General features: G+C 37.7%; 1 protein-coding gene across 1 annotated transcript in view; it reads right to left on the minus strand.

Annotated features, from left to right (window-relative positions):
* Positions 1–4,573: 4,573 nt before the first annotated feature.
* SSFA2 (sperm specific antigen 2) overlaps positions 4,574–23,433 on the minus strand; it is a 36,748-nt gene continuing 17,888 nt past the window's right edge. The window contains 10 exon segments of the mRNA XM_010833846.1: positions 4,574–5,736; positions 6,305–6,421; positions 13,873–14,262; positions 14,264–14,338; positions 15,010–15,075; positions 16,186–16,336; positions 16,711–16,838; positions 16,917–16,994; positions 19,105–20,313; positions 22,026–22,114. Of these exon segments, the coding sequence (XP_010832148.1) occupies positions 6,317–6,421; positions 13,873–14,262; positions 14,264–14,338; positions 15,010–15,075; positions 16,186–16,336; positions 16,711–16,838; positions 16,917–16,994; positions 19,105–20,313; positions 22,026–22,114 (2,291 nt within the window). The 3' untranslated portion in view covers positions 4,574–5,736; positions 6,305–6,316.

Below are 23,433 nucleotides of genomic sequence, written 5' to 3' on the forward strand. Positions count from 1 at the left end.
ATTGGAGTTTCAGCTTCAGCATCAGTCTTTCCAATGTGTATTCAGCATTGATTTCCTTTAGGATTGACTGGTTTGATCAATACAAAGGAGTTGCTGTCCATGGGATTCTTAAGAGTCTTTTCCAACATCACAGTTTGAAAGCATCAGGTTTTTGCTGCTTAGCCTTCTTTATGGTCCAACCCTCACATCTGTACCTGACTACTGGAAAAACCATAGCTTTGACTGTCTGCATATAATGAATTTTATCTCTTCCTTTCCAATTTGGATACTTTGTCTTTCTTTTTCTTGCTTGATTACTGTGGAACTTCTAATACTGTACTATTGAATAGCAGTGGTGAGACTGGGGGATCTTTGCCTTGTTCCAGATTTTATCAGGAAGACTATCAGCTTTTCTGGAGAAGGCAATGGCACCCCACTCCAGTACTCTTGCCTGGAAAATCCCATGGGTGGAGGAGCCTGGAAGGCTGCAGTCCATGGGGTCGCTGAGGGTCGGACACGACTGAACGACTTCACTTTCACTTTTCACTTTCATGCATTGGAGAAGAAAATGGCAACCCACTTCAGTGTTCTTGCCTGGAGAATCCCAGGGACGGGGGAGCCTGGTGGGCTGCCGTCTGTGGGGTTGCAGAGAGTCAGACACAACTGAAGCAACTTAGCAGCAGCAGCAGCTATTCACACCATTAAGTATCGTATCAGCTGAGAGTCTGTCATAAGTAGCTTCCATTCTGTTGAGCTGTATTCCCTCCGTATGCAATTTGGTAAGAGGTTTTTATCATGAATGGTGTTGATATTTATCCAATGCTTTTTCTGTATCTATTGGGATGATTATGTGGGTTTTTTCTTTTGTTGATGTGGTGTATCATATTTGTTTGTTTTAAACCATCCTTGTGGCTCTGGGATGAGTCTAGTCTGGTCATGGTCTTTGATGTGTTGTTGGATTTGGTTTGCTAATATTTTCTTGAGAATTTTTGTATCCATATTCATCAAAGATATGGGCTGTAATTTTCTTTAGTATCCTTATCTTGTTTTGGTATACATTTGTTTCCAGTTACTACCTTTGGGCTATAATGAAAAGTTCCCTGAAGATGGCCTCTAAGTTGACATACCTTTGGATATAAAAATTCCTTTTCCTGCTTACCAACTGTCACGTGAGTGTATGTTCCTCGGTTCTTTGTCTCGTCACAACAAAGATTTGGAGCGACGGACATTAAAGCCCTCGGCGCATCACAGCTCTTGGGTCTTGGACAAACTGTGCTACAGCTCTTAGGCAAATCAGTGTTACAGCTCTATTTTATTTAGAAGATAGCAGGAAAGTGGGAGAGAGAGAGAGAAAGAAAAGAGCGCACGCACGTGGGAGAGAGAGTCCATGAGAGAGAGCTTTGGCTCCTCCTTTTATATGTTTTTTTCCTCCACCTGGGCCTGCCCTATGCAAATTGGGCTTAGCCAGGAGTGCTGTTTGTTCTGTTTGTTCTGCCTGAAGTCTTCACTCTGGTCCTCAGACCTTCCTTGTCTTTTAGCCACCGCAATTTTGGACTCCTTTTCCCTATTCTACCTACCTAACACAACTTTCTCTCTCCAAAGTAACTAGCAGATAGGTAGTAAGACTTACTAATATAAATCCTTGCTACTAAAAGTACAGTTAATGGATTAGAAGCATCAGTTTCTCCTGAGTGCTTCTAGAAATGCAGGAATGTGGAGCCAAGAAAGTAGGACCAGGACCTACGCAATCAGAATCTTCATTTCCACAAAATCTCAGGTAATTTGATTTCCATGCGTGGAGAAATATAGAAGCATTACTCTAAGTGGTATTTCATGAGAATTTTTTGTTGTTGTTCCAAAGGAACAAAATTGAAAATTGAAATTCAGTATTGTCCACCTTCCACTTAAAAAAGGTGAAAGATATAACCAACTGAATTCAGTTTCAAAGAATAGCAAGGAGAGATAAGAAAGCCTTCTTAAGTGAATAGTGCAAATAGAGAAAAACAATAGAATGGGAAAGACCAGAGATCTCTTCAAGAAAACTGGAGATACCAAGGGAACATTTTATATAAGGATGGGCACGATAAAGGACAGAACTCATTAGCATGACTTAACAGAAGCAGAAGAGATTAAGAAGAGGTGGCAACAGTACACAGAAGTATACAAAAATGGTCTTAATGACCCAGATAACAATGAGGTGTAGTCAGTCACCTAGAGCTAGACATCTTGGACTTCACAGTCAAATGGGCCTTTGCAAACTCTACTATGAACAAAGCCAGTGGAGGTGATGGAATTCCAGTTGAGCTATTCTAAATCCTAAAAGATGATGTTAAAGTGCTGCACTCATTATGCCAGCAAAATTGGGAAATTCAACAGTGGCCACAGAACTGGGAAAGGTCTGTTTTCATTTCAGTCCCAAAGAAGGGCAAATGCCAAAGACTATTCAAATTACCTTATGACTGCGCTTATTTCACATGCTGTTAGTAGCAAGGTTATGCTCAAAATCCTTCAAGCTAAGCTTGAACAGTACAAGAACCAAGAACTTTCAGATGTACAAGCTCAGTTTAGAAAAAGGCAGAGGAACCAGAGATCAAATTGCCAACATCCATTGGATCATAGAAAAAGGAAGGGAATTTCAGAAAAACATCTATTTCTGCTTCACTGACTATGCTAAAGGCTTTGACTGTGTGGATCACAACAAACTCTGTTAAATTCTTAGAGATGGGAACGCCAGACCACCTTAACTGTCTCCTAAGAAACCTGTATGCAGGTCAAGAAGCAACAGTTAGAAACAAGCATGGAACAATGGACTGGTTCAAAATTGGGAAAGGAGTATGTCAAGGCTGTATATTGTCACTCTGACTGTTTAACTTGTATGCAGAGTATATCATGCAAAATGCTTGGCTGGATGAATCAAAAGCTGCAGTCAAGATTGGCAGAAGAAATATAACAGCCTTAGTTATGCCAATGACACCACTCTAATGGCAGAAAGTGAAGAGGAACTAAAGAGCCTCTTGATGAGGATCAAAGAGGAGAGTGAAAAAGCTGTTTAAAACTCAACATTCAGAAAACTAAGATCATGGCATCTTGTCCCAACACTTTATGGCAAATAGAAGGGGAAAAGTAGAAGCAGTGACAGATTTTGTTTTCTTGGGGTCCAAAATCACTGTGAACAGTGACTGCAGCCACGAAATTAGAAGATGCTTGCTCCTTGGTAGGAAAGCTATAACAAACCTAGATAGTGTATTAAAAAGCAGTGACATCACTTTGGCAACAAAGGTCCATAGAGTCAAAGTTGTGGATTTTCCAGTAGTCCTGTACAGATGTGAGAGTTGAACCATAAAGAAGGCTGAGCACCAAAAAATTGGTGCTTCCGAATTTTGGGACCCTTGAAGAATCCCTTGGACAGCAAGATCAAACCAGTCAATCCTAAAAGAAATCAATGCTGAATATTTCATTGGAAGGACTGATACTGAAGCTGAAGCTCCAATATTTTGGCTACCTCATAGGAAGAGCTGACTCATTAGAAAAGACCCTGATCTGGGAAAGACTAAAGGCAGGAGAAGGGGACAGCAGAGGAAGAGATGGTTAGGATAGCATCACCAACTCAATAGACATGAATTTGAGCAAACTCTGGGAGATAGTGAAGGACAGGTGAGCCTGGCCTGTTGTAGTCCATAAGGTCACAAACAGTCAGACATGACTAAGCAACTGAACAACAAGAACTAAAATATTCTTAATTACTTAAACTCCATCCTTTCTATTTCCCATTACGTCTTTACTGAAACTAAGTCTTCTTGGTAAAGACTTACATCTCCAACCATCCCAGGCTCCCTCCTGCAAATTCTTTTTATGATTTTCATGTTTTTTATTTGGTACTTCTAAACTTACCCATTCAGGAAAAAAAGGTGCCCTGTTCTTCCATTTAGACCCCCTCTCATTCATTTCAGCAGCTAGCAGGGTGGCTTGAATACAGTAGCTCTCAAATGTTTGAGTACACAAGCTTTACATGGGTGTCAACATGAAACTCTGATAGTGCTTGAGTTCATTTTATTTTACATGCCAACTCTGTAAGGGATTTGCCCATTGAATCAAGCTATTTAATACTGATTATCAAATTCTGGGTTCTTATATAGTCAGAAAAGAACTGTTAGTGGCTACAAAGCTGATTAGTTAAAAATCATTGATATCTGTATTAATATTAGTATTAATATCAGTGCTTGGTTTATATGTATCATTACTATTATTAGAATTGGGTAGTCAAATTGCTGAATTTGAATTTGGCCAGAGAATAAAGTAGTATTTTAATGTCTGTTCTTTGTAGCTTAACAGTACAGTTTAAAGAAAATTTTTGACTCAGATGGTAATAATTAAGACGACAGAACTAGATGAGACCAAGAGGCATCAGTGTGCATTCTTTCTCCATGGTGGTCTAGTATTAACCACATTTTTGAAAGCATCGTAGACGCCTTTTCAGGAAAAGAGAATTTTAGCCTAATAGATTATATGCTCCAATTCTTTTGGGTCTTGTTACTTATCAAATCTAATCCAAATTCTTCATGTTGTGGTTCAAGAAAATAAATCACTAAAAACATGTTAGGCAAAATAAATACTTTATTAATTTTTTTTTAGAAATCAGCCTTTGTGTGATGTGATAATTCAAACATTTAAAAAACCTTTTAGATATTCTTTCAAAGTATATTGTTAACCTCTCAACCACTTTTGATTAAAATTTCACACAAAGAAATATAATAGGAGTTGAAAATTATAAATGCTAAAGAATAATTCTAATAACATCTGGTTGTTACTTTACACATTTATTTAACATATATAAAACCAAATAGGAAACTACCTTCCTTCCCCCCCCCCCCATAAAACAAACAGTTCTCACTGGTTAAGAATGAATTAAAATTTGTTTATGAGAAAACAAAAATCTAAATTACTTCCATTATGAAAAAACAAAACCAGCTTATTCATTTCTATCCATTCAAGTCACAGGCCCCATTATTTTGGCAATAATCTACTATTTAGTCTAAAAGAAGAAACATGTCCTTATAATAAAGAAGTCTGGACAATGCAAAAAGTACATAGTGTTTAACATAAGACATGTTTCCAAAAAAACAAACAAACAAAAATCCCCAAACTACATAAGCTACAATAAAATTACAATTGTCTTGGGTAAAATAACAATGCTTACAGTGTAAGAACATTAAGTAGTTTTAGGTAACATAAATTCTATCCTACTGCTATTAGTAACCTCCTCAAGAATTAAAAGCAGTTTTTACAACAGGATAATTTTTCTTCTTGGAAGTGACACTAATTAACAGCAGTGGAGGGAGTATCATTGGTTGTTTCAAGCTCTCAAAAAATGAATCAGTTATTGCACAGTAAATACCTCATAGAGGTCAGTGTTTTAAGAAGCTAGTCTGAAGAAATATGTTATTTATAAGTTGGTTAATTATGGAAGTTTTCAAGTTTTAAAATTAATTCTACCTAGGCAATCAACTGGAAAATACTGACATACAAATAAATATTAGGCTTTTCAAATGGCTATGGTTTTGATAGTTTAGAAAAGAAATAAAGTCAGCAAAGTGCCTATGTTTCTATGTTTTTTGAAAAGATATGCACAGAAGAAATAAACATTGTATACAGTAGCCCAGCTCAGCAGCAAGTATCTTCTGAAGCACAAATGACACCCCCACCAGTGTATATCCTTGATAACTCCAGTATCACGCAGCTAACAGGACCCACGCAAACCTTAAAAAAAGGAAGAAAAGTAAAAATTAAGCATTTTTCAATTATTACTGAAAAGTCTTTAAAAGGAAGGATGAGAATAAAGATTCTCCATTATCTATTATGACATGATTAGATATGAGACCTAATGTACTATGTACAATGAGATCTATGGGATATGTTTCTTTAAAAAACAAAAGACACTAAAAATTTATGATTAAATCTTGAAATCTTGGTATGCACGCATGCTTGAATTCTTCATCCATTTGAAGTAATATTATAATCAGGGCAGTGCTATCAAAATTCAGGTTTGAAGGTCTCAATTTCCCCAATTCCAGAATTTATTTACTATAATGAAATTTCAATAAAATGATAAAATATCAATATAACTTGGAGGTTTGAGATTATGAGATTTGAATCACTTACACTTCAAATGAGGTTATAAAAGGTTTTCACACTGTAAAATAACATATTACATACTTCCTAAAAATAAAAATTTAGCTAGGGAAACAGACCTATATACTAAGAAAAAGCATTAAAAACTAAGTACTAAGTTACATTTAGCTAAACAAAGAAATTCAGAAAAATTTACCTATAAATTCCATTAGTGACTATCTTGCTTAGAATTGGATGCTTTACTTGAAGATACTGCTGCCAGAAGTCCACTTACAATTTCCCGTCTGATTTCCCCAACAATAGACTCTTTAATCTAGAATGGAAAAAAGAAGAAAACGAGAACTTAACAGTATCACTATAATCCATTTTATTCTATTATCAGAAAAAACAAGTAAATAACATTTAATTTCTACAGTCAGCTAAACTACAGAGAAAACTAAATCTTTGTGTAAATCCTTCATGAAATAGAGAGAGAGAGCAGGGAATCACATCCATCTATCCTCAAACTCAGATCATGTTCTGAGATCTTGTCTAGCATAATTCAAATAACTCCATTACAAAATAACACAATTCTCAAGTTGAGAGCATTAACAAATGTTAAAGCTTCATAGATAATTTAGCCTATGACACAAAATAACCTGAAAGAACTGATTAAATATTATGTTCACTTTTATGTTGTTTTTCTTTTAAATTAATGTCTATCTACCTAAAGGCAGAAAGCAAAGAGGGACTAAAGAGCCACTTGATGAAAGTGAAAGAAAAGTGTGAAAAAGCTGGCTTAAAACTCAACATTCAAAAAACTAAGATCATGGCATCTGGTCCCATCACTTCAAGGCAAATAGATGGGGAAACACTGGAAACAGTGACAGACTTTATTTTCTTGGGCTCCAAAATCACTGCAGATGGTAAATGTAGCCATGAAATTAAAAGGTGCTTGCTCCTTGGAAGAAAAGCTATAACAAACTTAAGACAGCATATTAAAAAGCGGAGACATCACTTTGCCAACAAAGGTCCATGGTTTTTCCAGTAGTCATGTGTGGATGTGAGAGTTGGACCATAAAGGAGGCTGAGCATGGAAGAATTGATGCTTTTGAACTGTGGTGTTGGAGAAGACTCTTGGGAGTCCCGTGGACAGAAAGGAGATCAAACAAGTCAATCCTAAAGGAAATCAACCCTAAATATTCATTGGAAGGACTGATGCTGAAGCTGAAGCTCCAATACTTTGGCCACCTGATGCAAAGAGCTGACTCATTAGAAAAGACCCTGATGCTGGGAAAGATTGAGGTAGGAGGAGAAGAGAAAGACAGAGGATGAGACGGTTGGATGGCATCACTGACTCAATGGACATGAACTTGAGCAAGCTCCAGGAGATGGTGAAGGACAGGGAAGCCTGGCATGCTGCAGTGCATGTGGTAGGAAAGAGTCGGACACGACTGAGTGACTGAACACCACCACCAAAACAACCATAAACTCTAAATAAGTCAATATTTAGTTGTATGGTACGTTTGTCACCTGACTGAAAATTTTGCTTTGGATGAGGATTTACATGTCATTTTATTGTTAGAAAACGCAAACAGATCTAGAGGCAATGACAATTCCCTCGAGATTTTCTTCTCCAGATGCCCAAACACTACACATGCACACCTACATCTTTTTCTCTCTGATTTGTGACCCCATGGAATGCAGGCCACAAATCTCTTCTATCTATGGGATTTTCCAGGCAAGAATACTTGGGTGGGTTGCCATTTCCTCCTCCAAGGGATCCTCCAGACCCAGGGATCAAACCCACAGCTCCTGCATGGCCTGCATCGGCCACAGATTCTTTACTAACTGAGCCACCTGGGAAGCCCAGTGCATCAGCTCTGAGTAGCCCCCTGAAGGCTTTACATGTGTGCTTCCTCAAATAAACTGGTAATGCCTTCCCGAACCAGCACTCAGGACATACCCAACCAGCTTTTAAAAATTCTACATTTTTAGTTTCCTGCCAGCCTGATCTCTTTCCTAAAATGTTCCTAAGTACATCCTGAACACATCTCAATGGAAGTCTTTCCAAAAATGGCTCTGTAATAATGTCATGCAATATACACGTTACAGAATATATATATTGTAGTGTTGGAGAAGACTCTTGAGAGTCCCATGGACTGCAAGGAGATCCAACCAGTCCATTCTGAAGGAGATCAGCCCTGGGATTGCTTTGGAAGGAATGATGCTAAAGCTGAAACTCCAGTACTTTGGCCACCTCATGTGAAGGGTTGACTCATTGGAAAAGACTCTGATGCTGGGAGGGATTTGGGGGCAGGAGGAGAAGGGGACGACAGAGGATGAGATGGCTGGGTGGCATCACGGACTCGATGGACAAGAGTCTGAGTGAACTCCGGGAGTTGGTGATGGACAGGGAGGCCTGGCGTGCTGCGATTCATGGGGTCGCAAAGAGTTGGACACGACTGAGTGACTGAACTGAACTGATACATAAATATTCAGAGAGACAAATGTTCCTTAACTACCAACTATCTATACTGAAATATATTTAAATAAATAAAATCTTCTCATTTTACCTTCTAAACTTTAAACATCAAAGGTCTGTTAAGTTCATAGTCCTTCAGATTTGTTTTTTAAACAAATATATATTGGACACAAACATGATACCAGAATTTCTTTGCCACAGCATACAAGTACAAATGCAGTGTGTTAAATTAGATCCTCTGTAAATCCATATTTACAAAAGACGATGACTTAGCAGAGTCTTTCAGTCCTGTTGTCCAATGCACATCTCATCACACTTCACTCAAAAATTCTTTTTCATTCTTCATCATTCAAAAACAAACTAGCCCAAAGTATTATCTACAAACCAAAAAAGTATGCCAACATTTGGAGGGTAGGGATGGGTACAGACATCACTGCAGTAAAACATAAAAAGTCTCTACCAAGGATGTCATTATCTATGTGTGCTCAGAACAAACATTTCATAAAATATTAAAAAGGAAAAACTGTTAACTCATTAATGACGTAAGAACAGAATAAAAAATGAGAGACTAGTATGGGATAGAAGAGGAAAAAGTTATCAGAGAATAGCGAATTTTAACATAGTGATGAAAAAGTAAGGCCAACTGCAGACAACAGTGAGGATGAAAGCAGTAGCAAGAGCACCTAAAGAGAGGGAGCAGAAAGAAGCCTAGCTGGTAAGATAGTCCCCACTAGTCAGAGAGCAGAAGGGAATCAGAATGGAAGGGGTGCACTCAAATGGAAGTTTATCAGTGTGTTCTGGCACACAGTAAATGCTCAATGAATGTCTGAATAAATGCCATCAATGAGAGAGTGAAAGAGTATCACACACAAAAAAGAACAGAAAGTGAAAAAAAAAGGACTACATATAAGCACTGGAAAATGACAAAATGCCTTTGATTATTTATTGAAGTAACAAATGTATGAACACAGAAATTAGTTCCAAAGTCTCCCACGTTACAGAGGTGGGGAAGGATAAGTAGTGAGAAAATCAGTGGAATGGATGGTGAAGTCCATTTTATAACTTCCAAAAAGTAATATCCACTGAAGACCGACTCCTTGAGATCAAGGAACGCACATTGGCATATTAACAAGATGACAGCAAGCCTAAAGTGTGGGACAACACATCCATTTATTAGCCTCTACTGAGTGCCTCCTGTGCGGCAGCCATTATTACAGAGATCACTAACAGAATTGTAGTAAGGACACAGGCAAGCTGTGTAGTTACCAAAATACATACAAAAGTGTGCCAGATGAAATACAGTTACTCAGAGGCATGGACCAAGCCTAGGAACGTCAATGAACAAAGAAGAAAACTCTATACAGAGCAATCTATCTTTATACTCTGACATTTAATTCTGTTCAATTTGCTTCTGTGGACACATGCTCATTTATTCTATTAAGTTATCTTTTTTACTTACTTTTTCTTTCAGTGTTCTCTTTCAAAAGAATTCTACTGTATCAGTATTATAAGTAATGAAAGCATTCTTTTAAAAAACTTCACATATGGTGAAATAATGGAAACAAAGGCCTGACAGACATCGTTGTTTTCATGCACCCATGAGAGCAATAAGAAAACTTCCCTAAAAGTGTTTGCCAAACATGCTTAATCCTCACCTGCAAAACTGTTCAACCCAAGCTTAAATCTTCCCTTTCTGAATAATGGCTTTGTTTATAGGGTTAGGGACCCAGAATTTGCTGGGAAGACAATTCTGTTTTTCTTGGTAGCTGATACAATAAGAGTTTAAAAAAACTGGAATTCAGTAACATTAAGGGAAAAGATTACCCATTTTAAATGAACAGAATCAAGACTAATCTGAATTTAAATATTTTACAAAGTTTAACAGAACACCATTGTAACTGAGCTAAAATGATAATAACCCAAATGATTTTTAAAATTATAGATGACATTAGACTAATTTATCCATTAACATATGCTTTTAAAGTGCTTCAAAAGTTTTTTTTTTTTTAAGGACATCAATGTTCCTCTTATGCCCTGTTTCATCTACTATACAATTTGCTTGGTAAGCTCTTCTTTGGAGACATTTAAAAGGGTCAGTGTTAAGCTAAAGTTCCTCCAAACTATGTCAAATTCTGAATCAGGAAGTTTCTAATTAACAGTAACAAATTCTGAAAAATTCTTCAAACATTTGTCTCACATGTCAGTCCTTCAAATTATAAAATCTCTGATATTTAATAGGGAGGTTCTTATAAATGATTAAGTAATTCTCTAGCACCACCACAGTATGATGGGAACAACCAAGTTTTCTATATATGCTAAGTTCTACCAGCCCAAAAAAAATCAATGTTCTGGTTTAGGGATGCTTTGAAAGTGAAAGTGAAAGTCACTCAGTCTTGTCTGATTCTTTGTGATCCCACAGACTATCCATGGAATTCTCCAGGCCAGAATATTAATTAGAGTGGGTAGCCATTCCCTTCTCCAGCAGATCTTCCTGACCCAGGGCTCAAACCAGGGTCTCCTGCATTGCAGGTGGATTCTTTATCAACTGAGCTATCAGGAAATCACTTATAGCACACATCAGGCCATCCATTAGCAACATTAAATATGAGGACTCAAGTATGCATTAAAAGAGTATTTGTGCCAAATGAGTATATAAAGTCCAGTTTCCAAGGAAGTTTTTCAAACCAAAGCAAGCTAAAGGGAACAAAAATACCACATTTTGTGTCAAGGGAGTACCTTAAAACTGATTTCCTCAGTTAACAAATACATTATGAAGAAAAATAATTACTTAGTTCTACTCAAAAATTGATCTTTGACGTGAAACACCATCAGTCACACCTAACTAACTGAGCAAGGTGGATGTACAGAGCCTGCTAAAGAGTAGCCAGATACAACCAACCTACAAAATAATTACATTTATAGGACAAATAAATTTATAGAATTAAGATCTTTTAAATTTCAAGTTGGTAATTCACGTCATGAAAAGAAATTACATACATGCAGTGTCTTCTGCTATTGACAGAATGCTTGTTTTTTAAGTGTTAACTTGTCTGAATGCCAGTTGAACCTAGGAACAGAGCACCCAACATGCGCAAACATTGAACAGCTACCAGATGTCTTAGTTCACTGTGTTGTGAAGCACACCTGTCTGCACCTGGCACTACAATTTCTGTTAGATTTCATTATCACCCCCCTCTACCACGTCACAGTAACTCACAAGTAACTTATTTTGCAGCCCTTCCAAAATCCAATTCCAGAAGCAAATTTCAGGTCTTTTTCAAGGCAGTGTCACACTATTGTAGCATTTATTTCTTAACAAAACAGTGTTAGGGTTTTTATTAGGTTTTCATCTTTTCAAAAATCTGTCACTGACAAAAGTTTTGAATGTTATGCTTCTAATACTATTTTCCCCATGAGCTCTGTAGTTTTTACTACACAAATCTGCATAGCGTGATTTTTAGGAATGCATATATTAATGTCATATAAAGCAAAACTGACTTTATTTTCAAGGTACTTCTCAAGCTACTGTCATGCAGCTGTAAATGATGGCACCTCATACATAAACTAATCTTTGGACCCAGAGGAGCAATGGCTCATTTGAAAAAAACATTTTGGTACGTTGCCACCATTCTTAAAAAAAAAAAAATTAATTTTGTACTGGGTATAGCCCATTAGCAATGTCGTGAATTTCAGATGAAGAGTGAAAGGACTCAGCCATATATATACATGTATCCACTTTTCATCCAGGCTGCCACATAACATTGAGCAGAGTTCCATGTGCTACAAAGTTACCATTTTAAATATAGCAAGGTGTCCATGTCCATCCTAAACTTCCTAACTATCCCCTGCCAACCATATGTTGGCATATGGTTCCCCCTGCCAACCATAAGTTCAGTTCTCTAAGTCTGCAAGTCTCTCTCTGTTTGTAAGTAAGTTCAATTGTATCATTTCTTTATAGATTCCACATACAAGGGATGTCATCCTGTATTTCTCCTTCTCTGACTTAATCACTCAGTATGACAATCTCTAGGTCCATGCATGTTGCTGCGAATTGCTGCCACCATTCTTGACCTATAACCACTAAAAATTTGTTCAATGTTACTCACAAATTAATTCTAAAAATGTGTTACATTCACATCACTGAATTTATTGTAAGTACAAAGATTAAAAAGGAGCCACTGACTCTTATTTCTCTGGTTCATTTCAGTATTTTCCATTTCTAAATCCTTACTTCTCAATACATTATACTAAATGCTTTTCTGTATGATTTTTCAACTGTTCCCTGAGTTAGTTCTATTTACCTTCCTACTAGACTTTAAGCTTAAGGATTTCATGGTCTTACATCCATTTTTCTTTTCTCCTTTACAGAGCAGGTACTCATTAAGACACTTGTAAACCATTTTTTTTAAAAACACAGTAGGCTATTCTTTTTACTAATGGAAAGAATGAATGATCCTTTTTATCATGGATTTTAGTATCCCAGTTGGAAAGAACTATGAATAATTACAGTTCTTCCTCAGAGTTATTCTTAAGACAGGGACAGAATGAAAAAAATAAATTCAACACGTGTAATTTTTATCTTATGCATTCTACTGAATTTTGCATCCGAAGACACAATGTAATTTGAGAAAAGGAAAAAACAAAGTCATACATAAATATGTACCTATAGCAGTTTCCTTTTTTAAATGATATCCATACTGTTCCTTACTGTCTGATCCTGGTGTCAAAAGCAACTATTTTACTAATTTCTGAAACATTTTGCCTTTGATTACTAGTCCTCCTAAGTTTCTGCAGTCCTTTCGGTAACCTAGAACTATTGCTAAATGTTTCAGGTCTGCATACTGCTAACCACACAAGGTAAACTTTAATTCTATATTTCTATCTTTGAATGACTTACATAATTTCTATAGGTCTCTACTCACTAAACCAAATAGATTAAATGCTTCATACTTCTTAAAATCTCAACTGACATTATAAAATGGCAGATTTTAATCTTGGAAGAGATCTAAATTACAATCCTTAATTTTACAAAGGTGGAAACAGAGGTCTAAAGTCCTCGTCACATGTTCACCTATTCTGAAACCCGCACATACCTTCTTCACCAGAGTGAATATAGAGAATTGCAATTACTTCACATGGGAGTATGAAATTTGCAGAAACAGCATTACAAACATAATAGACACGAGCGAGATCAATGGGAAAATTACTGAATACAGTGAATCAAAGGAGTACCTTACAAATAATTAATGTTAAAATAAAACCTATTCAAAACAAATTAATTAAGCATAGATTTTACTCACCTCCCTTATGACTTGCTGTAACTCATCTTGCTCCACATTTTTATGCACTTCCTCAGCAGCTGGCAATAACGAGACTTTTCCCTGTTCTTCCTCCACTTCAGATTTAGGTCCTACAGCTTCTGAGGTTTCTTCAGTTGCTCCAGCTTCCTCAGAACTTTCCACATCTGGAGGTGTCTGCACAGAGCCTGTTCTAGAAGGAGCAGTTGGTGTTAGGGCCACTGATGCTCGGAATAATTTCTTGCTTGGTACCAGATGGGTTTTGGGTTTGCCCACTGAGTCAATAGGAGGTACTCCAGTTCTTCTACTGGCATGAGAGGGACCAGAACATACGGACGATGACTCTGATGTTGCTTGGGAAAAAACAGATTCTGAGCTTTCTCCAGGAGGAATTTTCAAATCCCATTTCTCCATGGCCCAGGCCCAATTCAGACTTTAGGTATGACTGTTCCCGCATCAGTTCAGTGACCTAGAGATCAGAAAAACTGTAATTCTTCTCTCTTTAAATTAATATTCATAGTTAAAAGAAGATTAATATCCTCGATGCTGCCCCAAATCATTTAACTTGTAGAGACATGATTCAAATGCACTCATTTAGTTACTACTCAATTTCATTTGCAAAAACAGCAAGAAAAATTAAAATTTGCAGTGAGATCAAGCCATAAAATATTTAACTAGGCTATAGCTGGATGAAATTTTACTTGGTTCTACATGGGTGTCCAAATTACTTACAAAGAAAAGTAACCAGTAAAAAAAACTCATAATGCCCTCAAATGAACTAATTCATTTAAAATACAATAAAAATCAATCTTTGTTCAAAATGTAGTCATCTTAAAGATCCAATTACCTAAAGAACCTGGAATCAGACTGCGAAAGCACATTTCCTGAAATATAAATTACTTTTTATGATGCATTATTTCCTTTAGGCCATGAAGATAAATCATTATTACAATTAACTGGCTTTCTAGTGGCCAAAGATGGCAACAGACTTCAAGAAGTGCCAGACTCACTTCTAATCAAATTAACTAACTTATCAAATTGTGTATTTAAATTTTTTTTTCATCTACATTAGGAAAACTGTGTGTTTATTAAATATGATATCATTCCCTTCCCCAGTGATTTAAAAGGAAAGAGGCTTACTGGTTCCATTACATTCAATGGAGAAGGGCATGACAAGTTATCAGCGCTTCTACTGCCACACATTCCCTGAAAAAGCAAAACAATATATATATATGTGATATATGTGTGTGTTTCTGTGTGTAGTTTTTTCAAATTGCAAGTGCTTTATAATAAAATGAGCTAATTATTTTTGCTCTAAAGCAGTCCTTTATGTCACAAAAGTCAGCCTCAGCTGTCACAGGATCCTATAAAATGTGTTACTGTGACTGAAGGTTGCATAGAAGATGTTCTGATTCTCTGATCTCACCAATGCACATTTCTCAGAATAATAGATCAAAACTGTTGATGAGATCAAATAGATCAAAACTGCCGATGAGATATTCATTGTCAAGATATGCATAGTCTGTGCTATCATATACATATACACACACACACACATTCTTACTCTACTTGCTATGTGTGCATATATACGTGTGTGTTCATGCTAATTGTTTTTAACAAAATCAGTTATGTTCAATTAACAAAGAGAAGAATTCACTGTTTCAACATTTCAAAACAATATATTCTACAACTGAAAGATTTTGGCAAAAATAAGAATACAATTGTTGAAGTTCAGATTGCATGAAAAGGAACATTAGGAGTAAGAATAGTGGTACAAAATAGAGACAGAGAGTGTTTGTCTCTATTTTTGTTTGTATACAGGTTTTTCTGCTTTTACAAAGATCTTATTTGATTCCTCAAAAAACATACAGAATGGAAAAGATCCAAAATAAAGGAAAAATGTAAAGGGAACAGTATTTTTTCAAAGGCAAGAAAGGGTGGGGGAAAAGGTTACATGAAATACATATGTGTGTGTTCTTCAGTTATACACAATGAGTAACATCTAAATTAGTCATATGCTAACCTACTATCATTTTTCCTTTAAAATCCTTAAATTTTTGCATTGCTCCTTATTCTCTATTATTAAATTACGATTTTTCAATATATTTATATATATATAAATATGCTAAATATTTAAGAAGTTAACCACAACTTACACATTCCATTGATTTGTCAGAAAGACTCATTAAACACGGCATGTCTCTAATGCCATTTTTAAAATATGTTGTTTTTAAATTAAGGCATTTGTCCTAAATTGTGTGGAACGCTATTAACAAGTTCTGAGTGAAAAAACCGTGACAACCCGAGGAAGCATACCATGAGTGCGGAGGGGCGGAAGGCTGACGGCAAGTGCACAGGGCGGAGCTGCTCCTCCAGCCCCAGCAGGCGCTCCTCCAGCTGCAGCTCCAGGTCCTGGAGTTCCATTCGGACTGAATTTCTCAAACTCTGCAGCTGATCAACTTCATACCTATTAGTAGGAAACTCAGTGTCACAACTCTCACAAGCTTTTGGAAGTTACTGAAACTCCAAGTTCTATAGATTAGCACAACAGCGTCTGCAATGAGTATAACCATTATAACTGCTTTTTCTTCCTCTAGCTTCCATCACAAATATTCCAGACAATAAGAAACAGATTCCAACCACTGTCTTCCTCAATTCAGCGAAGACAGAGAAGTTTACTTAGCAAAACATTGTGCCCAATTTTATTTACAATGGTTCACAGACTAGATAAAGGGTACACAGCAGTGTAAATAAAAGTCAGCTTCCAAGAAAAAAAAAAGTTAAAATGCTTTTTAGAATGAAAAATATTTTAAGTCAACGTTAAGACATATGAACTGTTACCTTTCCTCCTCAGTCATATGATGATAAACCATGGTTTGCTGACGCAGCATTGCCAATTCTAAATCCATCATTTGCGTTCTAAACAAATTCAGACTCCGCCTCATTACTTGGAGCTCCTGGAAAGTATTCTAAAATGCAATATAAGAGCATTAACTTCTAAATCACACAAATTATTCTGTAACACAAGGATTTAAGTAACAACTTACTTCATAAAGAGGTAGAACAGATGATTTCTGAGTACTATACGGAGCAGCAGCAAGATCAGGTCCTCTCATCATAGGGTACTTCAAAAGAGTGAAAGTCTGATTAGAAAGTATGTTAAAGTGACTACTTCCACATCATCTAAGGTGTTAAAAAGGCAGAATTTGGGGAGTACATATGTTTCTCTTTGGGGCATAAAACAAAACCTAAAACCACTTCATGTTGTACGCCAAAATCAGATAAATCAGTCACCAGTACCACCTACTACTCCTATCTGTTGTAGTTATAAGTCAGTGTATTTGGAACAGGAAAGAGGCAAAGGAACACATATAGTTTAAATCTATTAATATGTCTTACAGGACCTCCTTCTTGCCTTGAGAAAGTAGAAAAATAAAAACAAAACTCAGAAATACAGAAGCAATAGCAAATGTCATTCTGAGATGACAGAAACGACTGACTTGGCTGAAGAAAGTAGCAAGCAATCACCACATTCACTCTTAGATATCTGAGTATCTACTATGCACCCCTTAGGTAGTGAAAAAGATAAAAGGAAGATAGAAGGCATTCCCAGCCTTCAAGCATTCTCACAGAGGAAGAAACAAGGAGAAAACAGAAGTAGAAATATATACATAATATTGGTTGGGGTTGGTGTGGGGACTGCTATGATGAAAACAATCAAAAATCCAGATTAGGTTTGGGGTTGGTGTGGGGACTGCTATGATGAAAACAATCAAAAATCCAGATTAGGTTAAGTGTTTTCGACAGTGGTGACACTTGACCTGTATCTTAACAGTAAACAGGACTTAGGTGAAGAAAGGCAAGGGCAGGCCATCCCAGGTTAAAAAAAAATGTGGCATGTGTAAAAAAAAAAAAAAACCAGACAGCTAGGGACACACACCTAGGCAGGAGCCTGCATGTTATGTGGAGCATGCTCACAGGGAATGGGCCTGGAGACACAGCCAGAGGCCAGGAGATACACAGCACCTGTCTCCTGAGGTGGGGTGGAGTGAGGATGGGGAAATCAGCGGGGTCACTCATGAACACTGAAGAGAAAACCACATCTCGAGCAGAACAAGCTGGTCTAGGCAGGTGGAACATGAAGGTGTAGGTGGGCAGGACCCTGGGAATCCCCAGCTTCCCGTAACTGCAGCTCAAAGGTTAATTTCTCATTTGTAGACAGAACTACATTTTGTAAGGAGGAAAGAGAGACACCCACTTTCTGGTTAGACTGAAAATCATTAGTAGAAGACAATCATCATGAGGATAAAATCGCTACTTAAAAGTGTGTTTTACTACATAACTTGAAAGGTTTCCAACTTTCATTTTTACTGTCAAAGGGGCTTCCTGTCTACTACATCATCATGAAAAGGAACGTATCATATACACTCTAGGCTTCTCGACTCTTAGCTGAACACCCCGTTCATTACATTACACTGTCATTTTCTTCATTCCTCAACTGCCTAATCTAAGTAGCTCAGGAAGAGATTTAGAAAGGAAATGTGAAAGGCAAACCAACAATTTACTTCTCAAAACTTATTTTGGAAATTGTTCCCATCCCACTAACAAATCTGAGAGCAGGGACTTTAAAAGTGACAAGACATATAGACTAGATCCACACGTTTACCTGATTTTTTTCTCTTCTTTTAACCCAGTGGAAGCAGACTAATTCTGTACCAGGAGACCAGCATCAGGAGTCAGCAGATGAAGGAAAAGCTTAGTCAGAGAGCAACGAGTGGAACCAGGAGAACACACGGCCACACAAGCCAAGGGAGGAAAACTTAGAAAGAAGTGGTGAACACTGTCAGATGGAAGAGAAAAGGACAGACAGCGCTTGAGAAGTTTTCTTTTTTAATGACAAAGACAACTTGACTAAGACAGAGACAATGGAGGATAGAGGCTAAAGAAAGGAGGACACCTAAAAAACAAAATCTCCTCTCCAGAAGGGAAGGAGACTGTGAACAGAGACATTCACCTTGTTCAGAATTAGTTACAGCTTTTTCCTTGAGCTAGGAAGGAAGAGGCTGGGGCGGGGGTCGGGGGGTGGAGGGGGGGAAAGTACAGATAAATTTAAGGATGTAGGAAAATGAGGCTGAGGTGATTCATGTCTGATGGCTCCTAGCTTTCCAGTGAATTACGAGGTACTCAGACCAATAAAAGAAAACAAGAGTAAGAAAGATAAACTTGGTTTCATACCTGGGAAAGATTCTGCAGTGAGTTTCTAATATCATGCAACACTCTTCGCAACTGCATCTCGATGGCAGAAGGGGGGTTCACAGAGCACGCTCGGTAAGGGGAGGCAGCATGTCTGTGTGAGTAAGGACATCCGAGAGGGCACGGGAAGGCACTGCAGGCGGCGCCTGCTACACTGGGAACACTGTGAGTGCTCAGAGTTCTCATGTGTTCACACAGGTGCCTTTCCTGCCACTCCGAGTGGAGAGAGTGAAGGGAGCAGGTGGACTGAGATACAGGCGCTGGAGCAGGCAGCGAGCAGGCCGGAGTCCTCCGCTGATGGCACTCCTCCAGCCGCGTCACCTCACTCGGGGCATTGGCTTCTTTCTTCCCAGACGTCGGAGAGATGAAAATAGTGGATTTGACAGAAGACTGACCATCATGCTCAGTCACTTCTTTCTTTAATCTCTGTTCCTCCTCCTGTGTATACTTGTAGGTGAAGGATGGTGGACTGCATCTGGTCTCTTTTCCAGGGGACAACCGGACATTGACAGATGACACAACCCTTACTGGGCTCAGCAAGGTGGTTGGTAAAGACTGAGACCTCCTTAGAGGATAGCCAGCTTTTGCAAACAGGTACCCCTGTTTTAACAGATCTTTTGACTTTATCAAACTACGCCCCACTCTTTGATTAGACAGACTACAAACCTTCATTTGCGCTCTTTGTAAAGCTGTATTAACTCTGTCCACAGAAGAGGGAGACCCCGTTGTATTTTCAGCCCCTTTCTCACCACATTTAGCTTCAATAGAAGCCAATGATTTAAGAATATGGTGGGTGGTATACTGGACAAATTCACATTCGCTGCTTTTATCCACATCACTTTCAGCACTTGCTTCCCTTAGTAATTCCACAGGCTGTGCTGGAGACACATCCTCTTTCCTTTCAGTAATTTCAGTAGCGTGATCCCCTGCACTCCAGGTGGACTGCTGATGCCCTATGTTCTCAACAGTCTGGCACAGGAGGGAATCCTGGCCATCTGACCTTTTCTCAGCAACTGTTGCTGCCTTTTCTCTTTCCATCTGAGGACACGTAAGAGACTCCTCCTCTGATTCATTAAAATAAGACTGGTCTTGCACTGTTGGTGTGACAAGGTCTTCACCAAATGATGTGACTGTTGTCTCACTGTCGCAGCTATCTGCACTACTCCCCATGGCCTGCAAGGACTCATGAACCTGTGAAAGGAAAACAGGTAGAAGGATGGGGAACTCAAATAAGTAGTAGCATTAACAAAATACCAAACTGCTGTGAGGCTTCTTCACTTTCGGGGTCTCCCACCTTGGTTTTGGCCCTGGTGCTGCTCTAAACTGCTCTCAGTGTCCTTGATCAACAACAACTCTGCTTTCTCACAAAGATTATTCCAGATCTTTACTAATTTCCTTAAATACCCCCTTTCAACACCCATCTCCTTTCCTTCTTGGAAGAGGAAATGGAAACCCACTCCAGTAACCTTGCCTGAAAAATTTCACGGACAGAGGAACCTAGCGGACTACACTGCACGAGGCTGCAAAGAGTCGGACATGACGGGGCAAATAAGCACTCCATTCCTTCCAACATATGACACTGACTCAGAGAAAACAGACAAAAATGTCTTAACCTCTTCCTCAATACCTACAAACTTCCCTGTACCTGACCCCATCATTCCCTCCTCTCCATTCTGAAAGAAAACTGTGTCTTTTTTCAAAGCGAATCCGTCCAATCTATACTTCTGACCACCTCCTCTCAAAGGTTAGGGTATTTCTCCAGGTTCATCCCAGACTTTTCTGCATCAAGCTCTCTTTCTCTTAGCCTTCTCTTAGCCAAACAACTTTCCTAAATCATTATTGTATAAAAAAGACAAAAAGACTTGTAATCCTTAGCTATCATCCTTATTTGAAAAAAGAACATAATTCATATCTTCTCTGTCACTGATTTACTCTCCAATCACACTTCTCATTCAATGCATCAGAACTACTCACTTAAGTACTCAATTTCAGAATTAAACAAATTTTCATCTTTTCACTCCAATGGCTACAGCTCTCCTTTTAAAAGTTTCTCCTCCATCTCTCAATTTTTATGCCTGCTGGATTATTCTTAGTCTCCTTAGAAACTTCTCACTGTCTACTCCTTAAATGCTGTTTCTAAGGTACTTTTTTAGGTTCTTTTTTCTCTTATTCCAGTTTTCTTTAAAATTTCCTTACATATGTTTAAAACACTTTTCATGTACATTATGTACTGCACACATAAACTATAAGTTCCTTGAGAACAGTTTAAGACATGCCTGTCTTTGCTAACACACTATAGCATAAAAGTCAAGTAATATTGAGCAAGCTATGAAACCACAGTTTTAGTTAGTTATTAATTAATTATTATAAAATACTGAAATACAGGCACAAATTGTAAAGAATCTGCCTACAATTCTGGAGACCTGGGTTCGAGCCCTGGGTAGGGAAGATCCCCTGGAAAAAAGAATGGCTACCCACTTAAGTATTCCTGCCTGGAAGATTCCATGGACAGAGGAGTCTGGCAAATCCATGTGGTAGCAAAGAGTTAGACAAGACTGACTGACTAACACTTTCATTTTCTCTCATTGAAATACAATGATGATAGAAAATTAAAAAAAAAATAAAATAGGTTAAGGATTAAAATACTCTGTTTATTGGTGGTTCAAAAATGAAGAAGCTTTTTTGGTTGTTGTTTTTAAATATTCAGTCAGAGAAAGATGAATAATTAGTGTAACTTAACATTTATAGACAAATGCTCAGATAATAAGACTAAAACTCTAGGATACAGATGCTATCATTTGAAAAATAAATATTGCACAGATTCTCTTGAATATATAGACAATGAAAAATCACCTAAATATAAAGAAGTTAATCATAACGCCTACTGTGATAGGAAATATTACCTGAAGATGATTAAGTGAGAGGCAGTCTGTCGAATCTTCAGCAAAACCACTGCTATCAGAGTGCTGACTTGCAGTACGTAATAATTGATCTACCAAAAAAGAAATGCAGTTATACAAAACTGCTACATAGGACTTCGGTGAGTACCTTTATTACATGATTTCCAAAAGATATATGGTACACAACAGTGACTCTTTCTGAGAAAAGTATGCATTACTTATGCCAAATTGTGGCTTCAAAGCATAGGAAGTGACCTGAATTCAAATAAAACTGAATCACATCAGAAATTCTCAGTGTTGCAAATTAAGCTCTAATTATCATGTATTTTGGTCTTATCCTTGGAGAACAACCTGCTGAAATGAAAAATGGCTCTAATAAAAATTAAAGTCCCAAATAAACCATTTTCATTATGTAAAATATGTAAAGACACTTAGGTGAAATCAGAAGTTTAAGTGCAGTGTATAAAACATGTACGGGCTTCCTTGGTGCTCAGTGGTAAAGAGTCCACCTGCTAATGCAGGAGACAGTGTGAGGCCTGGTCCACAAGGGCCCCACACGCCACGGAGCAGCTTGGCCACGGGCCACAACTACGCAGTCTGTGACTAGAGCCCATGTGCCACACCCCTGGAGCCTGTGCATCTACAGCCTGTGCTCCACAACGAGCGAGGCCAGTGGGGTGAGAGGCCCACGCACCATCGCTATAAGGCAGCCCCTGCTCGCCACACCTAGGGAAGGCCTGTGTGTGGCAACAAAGGCCCAGCATGACCAAAAATAAATACATAAAATTCTATGTATTTAAAAACACCTATTACCTTCCCAATAAGAAAATAAAAATACAATTAAGGCCAACAAATTAATAATTTATATGCAAGAAAACTTAAATGTCTCTGATGTTTCAAATGCTGCAAACATTTGTAAGTTATGAAACAATTATTTCTTAGCTGAATGAAAATCACATAGGTTCAACTAGAAGGTAATATTGTTAATTTTTATCATTCCTGGTTAGTATAAGCTAAAAAAAATTTTTTTAAGTAACTAAAAAAGCCAACTAAGCACAGTAGGCATGATTACATGCCCAGTTACACTGTGAGCACCATAGTAGGGGAGACTTTACAGCTGTTACATTTACTGAGGATGACATTTCATGACACAGTCAAGTTCTGCAGAAGCAATAGGCTAAATACTCTGTGTTTACCAAGTCCACATTCATTTAAGATTTGAATGACAGGAAGTACTCCATAATATGTTTGAATAAAATCCAAAATTAATTATTGGTTGCCTGACTTTGAAAAATATTCTAATTACCTTAGGTTCAACCTGGAGCAACATGAAATGGAATAATATTTTTCCCATTAAAAATGTAAAATAATTCTGTAATGTTTTGAAGTCAAAAAAATTGTATAATATAAG

Source organism: Bison bison, unplaced genomic scaffold, assembly GCF_000754665.1.
Source record: "Bison bison bison isolate TAMUID 2011002044 unplaced genomic scaffold, Bison_UMD1.0 scf7180017863946, whole genome shotgun sequence".
Classification (NCBI taxonomy): domain Eukaryota; kingdom Metazoa; phylum Chordata; class Mammalia; order Artiodactyla; family Bovidae; genus Bison; species Bison bison.